Genomic DNA, 16166 nt, shown 5'->3' with positions numbered 1-16166 from the left:
AGAGAGCTTTCGTAGAGCTCTCCCATCAGAAGATGTGCAAATACATGGTAAAGATATTGCCATAATGCCTTTGAGAAAGGTTGAAGCAACTTACATCCCCATCAGTAGTGCATGAAACTTATTGCCCCACATCCCAACCAAGGCCACATTTTTGTTGATTAATCCCTGCGAGCTCAAGAGTCTCAATTCACAGCTCTAAGTTCAGATGTCTTGGTATTTTCACATGATGTCTGCCTCAGTAGCATCTCAAATAACATGCTCCAAATCATAACGTAATTTCTTGCTTCAATTCCTAAAACTGTTCCTTCCTCCTTCTACTTATTTTTTCATAATGGAACTCAAATTCACCTGATGATTCAAGTTAGAAACCTGAAGTGATCTTTTTTTATTATCTCTTTTCCCCTGACTCTTCTGTCTAGTAGATTGCCAAGACTTAGAGGTTCTATTCATAATATCGCATAAATCCAAATATTAGGAGACCCAGAGTTAAGCTATCCTACAGTTTTTAAAAAGACTCTTTAAAAAAAATATCCTTTGACTAGGCAGCATGAATCTAAACTTTGAAGGATAGAATCAAATTTCGATTTTTAATATCCAATTTAGTTATATGTGTGTGTGTGTGTGTGTGTGTGTGTGTGTGTAAAATTTAGAGATATTTTCCCCACTATCTCATGTAAAAATTTTGTTCCAGCTCTTCAACATACATCTTGAGTATTTTGTCAACACTGGGATGAGTCATCCAACATGGCTTTCCAGATCACTCTCTCCTCCCTTCCATCCAAGTTGCTTGAGATACTGTGTTTTTAAAACTGTGTATAATTCTGTCCCAGCCACAAGTACAATTAGAGCAGATTTTTTCCCCTCACTTTTTCTGTTGGCATATATTCATGATTTCATAACCTAAGCATGGACTGAGTCACTTTTTTCAAGTGATCATTGAAAGATTGCTTGACAGTAATGTCTACCACATGTGATTGTGAAGTAATACTCCAAGGAATAATCACTAAATCTTCTCACTTTATTTGCCTTCCTACCATCCCCCACCCCTCAGCAGTTGTGTCATATTATCTCTGGAAACAGTTGTTGGTTCAGACTAACATGTCTTTCCAGACAATAATTTGTTGTTGTTGTTGTTGTTTTTAATAAAACACTTTGTGGATAATTCTGTAATTGAAGACTTTGTACGGATCAAATATAAGACAACTTCTTCTTCTAAGGATCCTGTTTGGTATTGAAAAACCCTTAATATATGTGGGTATATACAATGAATCTTAGATCCGTCTGCTTTTTTCCTCCACTACCACTGCTGATCTAAATCATCTCTCACCAAGACAGTGACTCTCATCTTTTAAGTGTCTGTGCCGTAGCTGTTTTTGGCTCCTTCCCCGGTATATTCTCCAGTTCATTTTTATTATGCCAGTCTGCTCTTGTTGTCTCTCTACTTAGAACCCATCACTGCTACTTCTTGAGTAACTTTCATATGTCCCTGGGTTCCACTTGGCTTTTATCATTAGCACATGAACTCTCTAGCTTGATGGAGAAGTATCTAGCCTCTGTTTATAGCATCAGATGTCTGGTAAGGTACAGGGGGCTAGGGAGGGAGCAGAGCAAAGGGCAGCTACATTTTGGGAACTTTGTCACTGTTTCTCTCTGAACTTTCTGTCTCTTGCTCTTAGGAATGGGGAGCAGGAAGCTCATACACAGTTTGTTTTGGAGATCAGCATGTATCATTCCACTCAAAGTCACTCTGGTTGGCAGCTTTGAAATAGGTTTGCCTGCTGCCTTTACGCCTCCCACTTAAGAACCTAGGACACCTGGGTGGCTCAGTGGTTGAGCAGCTGCCTTTGGCTCAGGTCGTGATCCAGGCGTCCTGGGATCAAGTATGCATGTTTCCTACTTAAAGTCTGTAGAATGTGTTTGGCTTAAGAGGTAGAACACTGCATATCAGTTTCTGCTATTTTCTCAGCGTGATCCAAATTGTTTTGTATCTTTAAAATTAATGTTGAATGGATAGAGAGTAACCTTTTTCTTTTTTTTTCTTTAAAAAAATTTTTTTTTAATTTATTTATTTATGATAGTCACACAGAGAGAGAGAGAGAGGCAGAGACACAGGCAGAGGGAGAAGCAGGCTCCATGCCCCGGGAACCCGACGTGGGACTCGATCCCAGGTCTCCAGGATTGCGCCCTGGGCCAAAGGCAGGCGCCAAACTGCTGCGCCACCCAGGGATCCCTTTTTTCTTTTTTTAGATTTTGTTATAGAGTCTTATTTCTTTTTTATAGCTACATAGATTTCTATTGTAATGGAATCCATAGCTTATTCAACCTTTTAAAAAATTAATTCCAGTATAATTAATATACAGTGTTATATTAGCTTTAGGTTTACAACATAGTGTTTTTCCTTCTATTTTTGGTTTTTGTAAAAGTGACTTATACTGCCAGTAGCCAAGAAGATTCTCTTTTAGTACTTGAACCTAAATTCAGGATTATCAAGGTAGAAAATGCCACGTAGTACTCTTGATTGTGGTTCTTAGAGTGCAGTTTCTTAGTTCCAACTGATAGAATTTATAGAAATTCCATTGTCTTTTGGAATAGATTTATTTTTTGCCATTGGTTACTTTAGAGGTGTTGATTTATTTCTTCTTTCTTTCCTTCCCATCCTTTAATGGGGAATGGGAGGCTGGAGATCTTCTGACATTTTTATTTTCGTTGATGTTTTCTGGAAGGTCCTGATTCACTCAGCCTTACAGGTAGGGTGAGTGGGGGAAAGGATTTTTAGTGGAGAAATCTGAATGGGGGATATGCATAGAAGTAGCCATTTATCCCCAAAAACATTTCTTTGGAATTTTGACATTTTTCATAACCATATTTTATAAGGATAACTTTAAAAATCTTTTAAAATATGTTACTGATTAAACAGGGATTAGAAATGAAAATGGAGAATAGTTAAATAATTTTATATAATGAATGCTGATTCTTGTTAGAGTCAGATCACTTTTGATGTATACTATAATTTGTAGAACCATCTACTTTAGAAAATTTCTAAGGATTAGTATAAATTCTCATATTTAAAACTGATCAGAGAAAAAGAGTCTATGAAATTGCTTCTTGAATAGTGATTAATTATATTTAGCGTACTACCTGAACCCAGAGGTTCAGTTTGTTTACATAATGATGTATCTTAAAAATATAATGTGAATTCTCTAATAGCATTGTTTTGGTCAGACCTCTAATCAAGTACATCTGTGTTCCCTTTCAGCTGTCTCTATCAGCTGTTGTAATGAAACTTTAGTAACAGATCCTCTGCCTCAAGTCTTGGACAATCTGTTGAAGCACGTAACTTTGATTTGCAAAGACTACTGAACCCAGTTATTCTGTTTTCAGGGAAAAGGACAGGGCACAATAGATGGCTTTGTACCCTCTTGTCAAAAGGATGAAGCATTAATACTGTGATTCAGATATTGGTGTGCCAACCAAGCACTGGTTATCTCACATTATGACAGATTTGCTAATGATTCCTGACATGAGTGTCACAAAGAAAAAATTGTAAATAGCCACAGGATAGCACTTTACAAATACTGTTTTTCTTTAAGTGCTAAATCTACATGATCCCATCAAATAAAAGCTTCATCCAAATAAAGGACCCACTTCTGATGATTTATTCCTTATTTTTTCCACTCTGTTCTGCTAGGAAGTTTCATTTTACTTTGCTCTTTCTGATAAATGGCTTCTTAAGGGGAAATTGTGATTTTTGTCATGTCTTTTCTAGAGTGATAATTTCTAATTTTTCAAATGTAGATTTTAGTTCTGTAGTGTATCAATTGAGAGTTTCAGTTAAAAGCAAAATGGCTGCAGTTTAATCTAGCATGGTGAAAATAATACTTATTTTCTACTATATACCTCAATTTGTCTCTTTATTTATTTTGAGAGAGAGAGAGCATGCATATGCATGCACAAACATTGAGAGGCAGAGAGGGATAGAGAGAGGCGGGGAGATATAGAATCCTAAGTAGGCTCCACACCCAGTGCAGAGCCCAACAGGGGGCTTGATCTCAGGACCCTGAGGTCATGACCTGAACTGAAATCAAGAGTCCAATGCTTAGCTAACTGAGCCACCCAGGTGCCATGAGATGTTGAGATCTTAAAGAATGAGCGTTTAGATAAAAGCAGCTTTTAAATTAAAAACTTGAAAAATTATATTATTTAATGAACTGAGCTACCCGGGTGCCCCCAAAATAATACTTATTAAAAACAAATGATTAAAAGAAAACCTACACAACTAGTCTCAGCATTCACATAGAACTTTGGTATATTTTTTGTCATATTAGTCCACTGGGTCAGGCTTCCTTTTCCACTAATGACCTTTGAAGGGCACAGTTTTTCAAAATACAATCTAATTTCTAAAAGTGTTTTCTTGTTAAAGTAATAGGTTTTCACTATAAAAAAATTTTGCAAATACAAAAACTATGAGGAAAAGAGTTTTTAAAGAAAATGTTTGAAAAATTACCCAATAATTATATCCTACAGTAATACTGAGTATTTTTAAGTATTTAAATATGTGTTTGTCTTATGTATGTTTTTCATTTGCATATCCTGAGATTACTTCAGTTTGAGGTCCCAATGAATATTTTGTATTGTGACCTGCTTTTCTCATTTAAAATATATCTAGAGCATTTGACCACTTTGTTATAGTGAAGACATTATTTTTTTTGAAGACATTATTTTTTAATGCTGCTGCTTAATGAAAGGATTTCTTTGTCTTTGAGAATTACAGTAGACGTGTTTTTCTGAGATGGATTCCAGTTAAAAGTCCATCAGTATAGTAACCCCATTATTTAAAGTGCCAGTTTGGTGTGTTTAAGGGAAATATTTACTCAGCACTATGCTAGGCATTCTGAAGGGAGATGAACGAAGCATAGTTCTAACTTCACACAGGCCTAAGACCCAGTGAGGGAGGCTGCAGGGTGCTCCACTGCTCTGTAGCACAAACCAGCAAGGAGGAGAGATGAAAACGGAAGCTTCTTACTGCAGACTTCACAGTTCCACTTGGGTCTTGGCTTCAAAGAGCAGGTGGACAAGTGGCCAGTGTGCAGACCTTTTCCCCTGACAGTATTTATATGTACACAACTCTGTGGGGTGCCAGGTAGAGTAGACACAAAACTGAAACCAGTAGGGGTAATAGCGGAAGGTAGAGGTTAGAAGGGTGGGGCAGGGTGTTAGCAGGACCGGTATAGTTGCCTCCAAAGTAAGAACCTACAAAGATACAATGGGCACCAACTCTTTTTCTATATAATTCAGAGCCCTGGCCATGCTTCAGAGTTGGTTTTGTTTTGTTTTAGAGAAATGATTGTTATTTGCAAATACATCCTACACTGAAATACTTGCTTTATTTAAACCAATAAAAACCATCAAAAATTTTTTTAAAAGCTTGATAATGTGTTTTACTTATACATAACTTGAATATAATGAAGCCATTTGAATGCTGTATTAACATTGAATTCTACATGTAATAAGCAGTGTTAGGCATCCAGGAATGAATATATTTAGTTTGCTACAGTTCAGAGATTTTGCAGATGTATAATCTACCTAAACCAAATAATTGCTTCTTTAGCTATGGTCTCAGTTCTGGAGGTAGGGAAGGAAGAAAAGAAGGAAAGAAAGGGAGGAAACAAAAGAAAGCCTTTCTTGGGTGTACAGAGAAAGAGCCAGGTAGGCAGCAACAGACTTGATAGTGATGTAGGACTCAGGGTGAAGATGAAATCTGACTCATGTATTTATGACGGCTGCTTCCAGGCACCAGTGGAGAATGGACACTCCCATTTTAACAGTATACTGTTGCCATAAATTTGTAATATAGGCAAAAAATGTGACCTGTGACAGGAAAGACAAATATTGTGTGTTCTCTTATTTGTGGAATCTAAGAAAGCCAAACTCATAGAAATAGTAGAATGGTGGTTGCCAGGGGCTGTGGGTGTATAAATGTATCAAATCGTCACATCATACACCTTAAACTCACTTGTGTTACGCGTCAATACTATCTCGATAAAGTTGGCTAAAAATTACACTCAGTGTGACCTCCATGAGCCGGAGGCTTTCTCCTAAACAGTCAGGTGGCAGCAGTACTCTGCAGAAGGTGGCAACATTGCGTGATTGCTTCAGTCTGGATTTCTTCAAGCTGGAACTCAGAGTACTGGACACCAACTAGTTGCAAAAACTGAAATGGCTCAAGGGATTCTAAAGTATTTAGTGCTTTTCAGATTTAGGACTGAGTAAGAATTTAATTATATAAATTATTTTTAAACTTCATTAAGTTCCTTCCTACTTGCCTGTAATGACAGAGACACAGACGATTATGTAGATATGGGTCTTCCAACTTTATGACTGTGAATGTAGAGATAGAAGACAGAACAGAAATAGGGACACAGCATTTGAGGTATGCAATGTAGAGGTGGCCAGTAAGAACATATCCATGGTTGTTGGCCTAAAGCAATTATTAAGGGCCTTGGTGTCAGATGTAAGTTGTTGATGTTCTCATTATTGTGAGGTGCTAGTCAACCCTCTGGTCACTACAACTCTTGTCTCAGCTTGTGGGAACAATTCCCCACTCTCTAAGAACCAGATATACTGGATTTCTCTCCCTTCCTGTAAGCACTGTGTTCTTTCGTCCCTCAAGTTAAGTGTCTTTGCATGTCCCGTTCCCTCAAATCCCCAACCCTGTCCCCTACCCTTTTTTTGGCCCAGCCAGCTCCTGTTTATCCTTCACGTTTCAACTACAGTGTAACTAACTTAGTGACTGTCTTCCCAGACTGCCCAAACTAAAGATCTAGATCATAGACTCCCACAGTGCTCTATACTAATCTTTCCTAACGCTCCAGTGTTTGAAACATCTTCAGTGTTCATCTTCCATGCAAGGTCTGTGTTTCATTTGGGTGCACTCTCACTCACTGCTGTACCCGCAAGCTCCTACTACTTGGGACTTGGTACATACTCGTTTACACAGTAGCTGCAGCTGCTGCAAAGAAGGGTAGGGTCTTTTCTTTCTTTTTTTTTTAGATTCTATTTATTTATTCATGAGAGACACCAAGCAAGGCAGAGACACAGGCAGAGGGAGAAGCAGGCTCCCTGTGAGGAGCCTGATGCAGGACTCCATCCCAGGATCACAACCTGAGTCGAAGGCAGATGCTCAACCATTGAGCCACCCAAGTGCCCCTTGTTATTGTTATTGATTTGATATGTCATTGAGGGAGAAGAGCCAAGATTGATTCTTACATCTCCTCCCCTTCACCCCCCCCTAGAAAAAGCAGAAGGCTTTGGGACGTTTTTTCTTGCTTGGACTTGTTAACCTCAGTGTTGCCAGAACACAATAGATATGAATGGTTAATTTAGCCTTATTTTATATTTGCAGGATAGCCAGATACCATTTTGTGAATACATTTAAAAAATTAATAAACAGGGCAGCCCTGGTGGCGCAGCGGTTTGGCGCCGCCTGCAGCCCGGGGTGTGATCCTGGAGACCCGGGATCGAGTCCCACATCAGGCTTCCTGCATGGAGCCTGCTCCTCCCTCTGCCTGTGTCTCTGCCTCTCTCTCGCTCTCTCTGAATGAATAAATAAATAAATCTTTTTAAAAAATTAATAAAGAACAAAATTTAAGAAATTAGCATATAAACTATAATTAAACCTACTTTTAAAGACTTACAGAGCTTGCTGCTTCAATGAAAATGTATTTTAGTTATTTTGATGGTCAAAATAAAATCAGTTTCATTGTTTAAGAAACAGGATAAAGTTGTAATATAGACTATTAAAAAGTAGTGTATCATCTGAGTAGTGAATATTCTCTTCTAAAATTTCATGTATTCGAAGGTGAAGAGGGTCAAATGAAAAATTAAAAATACAAAATTAAACTGTCACTCTGCGTGCTAGATACTAAAACTAAATCTGTTAAAACAAACCGTGGCCTGGCCCTCAGCTGACAAACTTGTATGTTTAATAACTGTATAAGATAATTTTAGAGGTGCCTGGGTGGCTCAGTCATTTCGGCATCTACCTTCAGCCCAGACCATGGTCTTGGGGTCCTGGGATGGAGTCCTGCTCAGTGGGGAGTCTGCTTCTCCCTCTCCCACCCACTCATATGCTCTCGCTCTGTCAAATAAATAATCTTTTTTAAATGAGATGATTTTGAATAACTTCTGTGTCATAGATTTTATTTTACTGTGAAATGTGTAGATTGATTTTTCCAGAAAAGTCTTGTTCAAATACCATTTATAGTTTCACAAACAAACAGACTACCATTTGATATATTTTGTTTTGGGGCATCCTGTCTTAACCAAGAAGCCAGTTTGGAGTTAAACTTCTGTATATCTTTTTACCACTTTTACATAGCTTTCTCTTACTACTATAGAGTCAGGGAATGGAAGAAGCAATGAAATACACTGCGAAGTCTAATGGGAAATAACTAATGAGTAATGTTCATTGTGTTGGGAAAGTCACTAGACTATCATATAGTCTCCATAGTAAGGAAGAGAACTAGGACAAGGTTATGCCCATACTTTTTGCCTTTGAGGAAAACAGATTTTTAAAAGTTTATAGCATTTCTAGATATGGATCTAAGACTGGAGATTTCTTTTTCTTTTTTATTTGTTTCTTTAAAGACTTTATTTCTTCATGAGCTAGACACAGAGAGAGAGAGAGGGCAGAGGGAGAAGCAGGCTCCCTGTGGGGAACCTGATGCAGTACTCAATCCTAGGACTCCAGGATCCCGACCTGAGCCAAAGACAGATACTCAACCACTGAGCCACCCAGGCATCCTGAGGCTGGAGATTTCTAAAAGAAAAGTTATGTGAGGAAGTTGTTTCCTCAAAATACTCTGAGCTGCTCATGTTTTTAATAAGATGTGTATGATTGACAAATGGAACGAGCACATAATCACATTTAACAGAGTTACTAGACTACTAGACTGTAAGAAATGAGCATTTAGGAATTTTCTTCTCTACAGGCCAACAATCAAAAGGAGCTAAGATACTTCCGGGAGCAAAAAATGCTTTTCAGGTTGTATCTGGAGCAAAAGCAACAGGGAAGGAAGAGGTAGGCTTACTTTTGGAAGATGTTGTTAATGTTAGATGTTTGTAGGCGGAAATCAGACATATACTTTGCTTCCATAATCTTGAACTAGCAGAATTACTTTTCCAACAGTAAAAGGAAAACAAAGAGCCCCAAACAGAGGAAATTCAATATTTAAAAAATGAGAAGATAGTAAAAGTTTCATTCACTTTAAATGAATTTTTATTTTCAAAACTCAACTGAATTGCCTCCCAGAAATTGAATGAACTCAAGATTTAATCTCAGAGCTATTGTCACTATTCTTTATGAAATCATGGAGAATATGGAAAGTACCAGGAGACTAAAGAGACACAAATGTTCCAGTTTCCAAAAAGGCATGAAGTAGATTTGAAAATTCACATCTGCTTCCTTAACTTGAAACTGGCAAAATTTGAAGAGATTGAAAAAATATAAAATGTTTTAAGTGTTTAGAAAAGAATGGGATGACCACTATGAATCAGTGTGAATTTGTAAGAACAAGATATGCTAAACTCATCTCGCTTTTCCCTCCAATTTTATAATTGCTACTGGATTAGAGAATATAGTAAAGTCACGTACCATCTTGACTTTAGGAAGTGATTGGCAAAGTGTCCTGAATGACCTTATAGAAAAGGCAGTGGAATATTGACAGTTAGATTGGTTTATAGCTGCTTGCATGGCCACTCCCATGCTTGTGTGCCATAGGTTTTATCTAATAACCAGTGTCTCTACACATGGATTCCTCAAACAGAACTGCTAGCAAATATTAATTTACATATATTCAGAAAGTATGGATTTGTAGTTATGGGTTTTTTTTAACTAAGAATTCGTATGTTGAAACTTGAGCATCTGGATTTATTCATATAATTGAGATTTCAGTTACAGTTACAAACTTTTCCCCCAGTGGAGCTGTATTTATAAGATATATAGATCTATTTTATGTTTCATAAATAAACCTATAAATCACTTAGAAGTCAGGGAATAATCTTAGCACTTAAAGGCTGGGGCAGCCCCTGTGGTGCAGTGGTTTGGCGCCGCCTGCAGCCTGGGGTGTGATCCTGGAGACCCAGGATCGAGTCCCACGTCGGGCTCCCTACATGGAGACTGCTTCTCCCTCTGCCTGTCTCTCTCTCTCTCTCTCTCTCTCTCTCTGTCTCTATGAATAAATAAATAAAAATCTTTAAAAAAAATAAATAAAGCAAAGGCTGGCTGGGTAGGAATGCTAAATTATGAAGAATCTTTTCCTCTTCCTTGTTTAGCAACAACTGCATTAACCCCAAGTAAATATTTTTCATACCCTTTAAATGTCAAATTTCTGTGAAACTATGCCTAAATAAAAGGCTGACGTTTATATACAACTTGATAATACAGATACACTCAGATGTGTTTTTGTGAATTAATGTTTCTGTTGGCCTTCTAGCAATTCCGCAGTATCTGCCTACTCAGGATATTTGTACTTTTTTTTTTTTTAAACAAATTCTCTGGAATCCTATTTAAGAGGGAACCATAATATTCTGTCCCCTTACAGAAGGTCTTTGGTTTCTTGAGGCAAGGAAATCAATGAGGACTACTATATCCAAAATATTTTACTATTAATTATTAATCTGAAAGAATGCCAACCTGTATAAATTGTTAATCTTTTATAATCGACATTTCACTGATATTTGTAATAGTTTGTTTTCAACCTTGAAGGTTTTTGAATGACCTGCACATTTTAAATAAAATACCACATTTATGAAATTATCCCTCACCCTTTTCTTGGCAACTGTTCATCTCGGTGTTGTATCCAGAACCCCAGCAGGGGTTGCAGGTGGTAACTGAGAGTGAGTGCAGTTCCAGATCTGATAATCCTAGATGTGATGCCTTAACTCTAGTTCTTTCTCCTTTAACTGGCCTCTCAGTCTTAAGATCTTGTAGGCCCTTGACAGAAAATGAGGTGTTTTAACTTCATTTCCACCAGAGGAAACCCCTTTATACTGTAACTTGTGATCTGTGTTTTGTATTATGGCTTTGTCTTTATATCTGATTTAATGGCTGTTATTTTAATTGAATTAAAATCCAATCCCAGTTCTTAGCATTTTATAGTTCCCTCTGTGGGCTATACCATATCTTTTTTTTTTTTTAAGATTATCTTTATTTATTCATAAGAGACACACACAGAGAGAGAGAGAGAGAGAGAGAGAGAGGCAAAGACACAGACAGAGGGAGAAGCAGGATGCATGCAGGGAGACCGATGCGGGACTCCATCCCGGAGCTCCAGGATCACGCTCTGGGCCAAAGGTAGACGCTCAACCGCTGAGCCAACCCAGGTGTCATAGGGTATATGACCATATCTTAAAGTTTCAAATTTAAAAACAAAATCTTGAGTTAAAGTAAAAGTACTATATTATTTTAAATGGAAAAAAAAATGATGGATTCTCTATCTATTCAAAAACTAAATGTCCACAAATGTCACTAAAATTTTTAAGCACCTATATAGCAATCTATCAAAGCTTTTGTATAATATTTATTATAAAACACTTGGAACACACCTAATTTTTAAAATATTTAATAAATTCATTTTGGGACATGTTTTATTCAATAAGAAATGAGACTATACAGTAATTTTTTAAAATTTAAATTCAATTTAATTGACATATACTCTATTATTAGTTTCAGGGATAGAATTTATGATTCATCAGTTGCATATAACACCCAGTGCTCATTATATCAAATGCCTTCCTTAATGCCCATTACCCAGTTACCCCTGTCCCCCTCCCTGCACATCCCCTCCAGCATCCCTCATTTTTTTCCTAGAGTAAAAAGTTTCTTATGGTTTGTCTCCCTCTCTTTTTTTTTTTAATAAATTTATTTTTTATTGGAGTTCAATTTGTCAACATGCAGAATAACACCCAGTGCTTATCCCGTCAAGTGCCCACCTCAGTGCCCGTCACCCAGTCACCACCACCACCCCCCACCCGCCCACCTCCCCTTCCACCACCCCTAGTTTGTTTCCCAGAGTTAGGAGTCTTTCATGTTCTGTCTCCCTTTCTGATATTACCCACTTATTTTTTTCTCTTTTCCCCTTTATTCATCTTACTTTATTTTTCCTTCCTTTCCCCTATGTTCATCTTGTTTTGTTTCTTAAACTCCATATATGAGTGAAATCGTGATATTTGTCTTTTTTCTGACTAGCCTATTTTGCTTAGCCTAATACCCTTGAGTTCTCTCCATGTCATTGCAAAAGGCAAGATTTCATTCTTCTTGATGGCTGAGTAATTCCATTATATGTATATACTACATCTTCTTTATCCATTATCTGTCAATGGACTTCTGGGCTCTTTGCATAGTTTGGCTGTTGTGGACATTGCTGCTATAAACATTGGGGTGCAGATGCCCCTTTGAGTCACTATGGTTGTATCCTTTGTTTTTTTTAAAATATTCTTTTTTTTTAAAGATTTTATTTATTTATTCATGAGAGAAGAGAGAGAGAGAGAGAGACGGAGACACAGGCAGAGGGAGAAGCAGGCTCCATGCAGGGAGCCTGATGTGGGACCCGATCCCGGGACTCCAGGATCACGCCCTGGACCAAAGGCAGGCGCAATACCGCTGGGCCACCCAGGGATCCCTGTTTGTATCCTTTGGATAAAAATACCTAGTAGTGCCGTTGCTGGGTCATAGGGTATTTCTATTTTTAACTTTTTGAGGAACCGCCATACTGCTTTCTAGAGTGGCTGCACCAGCTTGCATTCCCAGCAGCAGTGTAAGAGGGTTTGTCTCTCTGCATCCTCGCCAATATCTGTCGTTTCCTGAGTTGTTAACTTCAGCCATTCTGACTGATGTGAGGTGGTATCTCATTGTGGTTTTGATTTGCATTTCTCTGATGCTGAGTGATATTGAGCATTTTTTCATGTGTCTGCTAAGCCATTTGTATGTCTTCTTTGGAGAAATGTGTGTTCAAGTCTTCTGCCCATTTCTTGACTGGATTATTTGTTTTTTCAGTGTTGAGTTTGATAAGTTCCTTATAGATCTTGGATACCAGCCCTTTATCTGATAAGTCATTTGCAAACATCTCCCATTCTTTAGGTTGCCTTTTAGTTTTTTTGGCTGTTTCCTTTGCTGTGTGAAAGCTTTCTTTTTTTTTTTTTTTTTTTAAGATTTTAATTATTTATTCATGAGAGACACAGAGAGAGGCAGAGCCACAGGCAGAGGGAGAAGCAGGCTCCATGCCGGGAGCCCGACGTGGGACTCCATCCCGGGTCTCCAGGATCACACCCTGGGCTGAAGGTGGTGCTATACTGCTGAGCCACCCGGGCTGCCCGTGTGAAAGCCTTCTATCCCGATGAAGTCCCCATAGTTCATTTTTGCTTTTGCTTTTGTTTCTCTTGCCTTTAGAGCTGTGTCCAGCAAGAAGTTGTTGTGGACAAGGTCAAAAAGGTGGCTGCCTGTGTTCTCCTACAGTATTTTCATGGATTCCTCTCTCACAGTTAGGTCTTTCATCCATTTTGAGTTTATTTTTGTGTATGGTGTAAGTGGTCCAGGTTCATTCTTCTGCATGTGGCTAATTTTCCTAACACCACTTGTTGAAGACACCGTCTTTTTTTCCAGTGGATATTCTTTCCTGCTTTGTCAAAGATTAGTTGACCATAGAGTTGAGGGTCCATTTCTGGGTTCTTGAGACTGTACAATATTGATTATGAATTAGGTTTTTTCCACCAAGCAGTGAGCAAGCACTGTTATAAAAATAAGAAATGGCATAATATGATTCCATCTAAATGGAACTCGGGTTGGTAGAGCCCCTTGAATGCCTGGCAGAAACCACTTCTGCAACCAGGATTTTTCTGTTTATCCCTGTAAATATCTTTCAGGCTCTCTTCTTTGATCACAGAGGGGTCCCCCTTCCTCAGCATCTATTTTTGGCAAGGCAAAACAAACTTTTTTAGTTTGTTTATTAGTTTAGGATCTGAATGTTATCTTTAAACTTGAGCAGCACCCTGGTTTCCTGCTTGTATTAACACCTTCTCATTTGGTTCTGCTTGTTTATACCTGTGAGAAAAGACCAAAAAGAGAGGATCAGAAATGTTACATTATGGAATAACAGTTAAAAGAATGAAGTGATCTATAGTAAGATCTGTTTTGGCTTATCTAACCTTGTCACAAGCTGTTGCAAATAAAACAAAGAATATATTTTAATCACCTAGTCATTTCTTACTGGATACAGTAATCCATTATATTTTAACATTGTCCTTTTGTAATGTGGTGAATTCATATATAATGAACAGTGTTCAGGCTGCTTTGGTTTCATTTTAAGTTCAACCTTTACTATAAATTCACTGCTATCAGATTTCTATAATCTTTCATTTTTCTGTTTACCATTCCTTTGAGACTTCTAATAGTCCCGTTTTTATCTCCCATTTTCCCCACGAGTAAGGAAAAAAAAAATCTTTCATTCTCTCATTTAATCACATTGCATCTAGGAGTCAAGTGAGTGGACAGGAAATGCCTGTTCAGGCTTTGAGGTAGGGCCCATTTGGCCTTTTTGAAGATCAGAAATCTGGCCACTGTGGGTAGAAGAAGCATGGCTAGTTGGGGGTTAGTGAATGGGTTTGGGTCAGAGATGGTCAAAGCTAGAACATGTGGAAGTTTGGATTTTATCCCAAGTGCAGTAAGAGGTCATGGGTGGGGAAGGGCACTAAAGAGAGTGGGGATTATCTGGTTTATATTTGAAATTTGTGCAGAAATATGGCTTTTGTGCAAATGGTGGGAGCAGGAAGGAGGCAAGAATGAATGTAGGGAGACAGAAGGCTGTTGCAGAATTCTAAAAGGGAAATGATGGTGGTTTAAGATTAGGGTGGAGGCTCTGGAAAAGGAGAAAAGTGGACATGGGACATGTGTTGGGAGTAGAACTGACAAAAGGTGCTAATGGATTGAATCTGGGGGATAGAAGTGAAAAGGAGATAACAGAAACTTCTGATGACTTCTAGTTTGAGGGTTTGTTCCCCTGGGTCAGTGGTGCTATTATTTGCTAAGACAAGGAAAACCAGGGCAGAGGAAAAATTGGGGGAGGATGGATTTAAGAGTTCTGCTTTGGCTACCTGAAATTTGAGGTGCTTATTTGACTTACAAATATACCTGCAATATATATGAAACAGTTTGATGGCTTTGGAGCTTGGTGGACATAGGCCAGGAATGGAGACTTGATAAGAACCTAGGAGTTATCGGTACATAGATGGTATTTAAAACCGTAGGTGGGGGATCCCTGGGTGGCGCAGCGGTTTGGCGCCTGCCTTTGGCCCAGGGCGCGATCCTGGAGACCCGGGATCGAATCCCACGTCGGGCTCCCGGTGCATGGAGCCTGCTTCTCCCTCTGCCTGTGTCTCTGTGCCTCTCTCTCTCTCTGTGACTATCATAAATAAATAAAAATTAAAAAAAAAAAAAAAAACCGTAGGTGGAAATTATCTTGGGTATTTGTCATATTCTTTGATCTGTACCTTGTCCATCCCTACTCTTTTAAAATTATGCCCACATCATTTATTTTAGGTATATATCATTAATTATAGTACTATAATAATTTGCTTTTAGTAAGACAGTGTTGTTTTTAGTAAAACACTCTGATTTCTTTTTTCTGTCTATAGACAAATGGATTAAGTGTATTCAGTCACTAACATCACTTTTTATTGGAGATCTAACAGTTACATGTTCTGTCTTCTGTGTTTTTTTCTGTAGGCAAAGTCATTAATAAAGATTTGCGACATTACCTGAGTCTTCAGTTTCAGAAGGGATCAATTGACCACAAATTGCAGCAAGTAATCAGAGATAACCTCTACTTGAGAACCATTCCATGTAAGTATGAGATAGAATAAAAGAAAAGGAGGCCAATATATTCTTATTTAATCAAACATAGAAATAACTTAATTGAATATTTCATATCAAATTGGGAAGACTCAGTTGGGGCACCAGAATAAAACAAAAATTGGATAAGGAGAAGAGTTTTCCGAGGACATGCAGGGCTTTTGTTTTTAAAGTAGAAAAACTAGGAGATTTTATTGTTATCTTTAAAAACAGACAGACTTTAAGAGTTTAAGAATATATATGTACATTCTGCTAAGTAGAT

The 16166-nt window shown here is 38.0% G+C and overlaps 1 protein-coding gene across 4 annotated transcripts in view; it reads left to right on the top strand.

Moving 5' to 3' along the window:
• Positions 1-16166, top strand: part of MAGI3 (membrane associated guanylate kinase, WW and PDZ domain containing 3) — a 237202-nt gene that overhangs the window by 124233 nt on the left and 96803 nt on the right. For all 4 annotated transcript variants that reach the window (XM_049096157.1, XM_049096158.1, XM_025452933.3 and 1 more), the window contains exon 2: positions 15779-15895. In XM_049096157.1, coding sequence (XP_048952114.1) covers positions 15779-15895 — 117 coding nt within the window. The remainder of the gene's footprint in view (positions 1-15778; positions 15896-16166) is intronic.

This window comes from Canis lupus, chromosome 17, assembly GCF_003254725.2.
Source record: "Canis lupus dingo isolate Sandy chromosome 17, ASM325472v2, whole genome shotgun sequence".
Lineage (NCBI taxonomy): Eukaryota > Metazoa > Chordata > Mammalia > Carnivora > Canidae > Canis > Canis lupus.
Note: the sequence above shows the minus strand (reverse complement) of the source record. Positions and strands in the feature narration are given on the sequence as shown.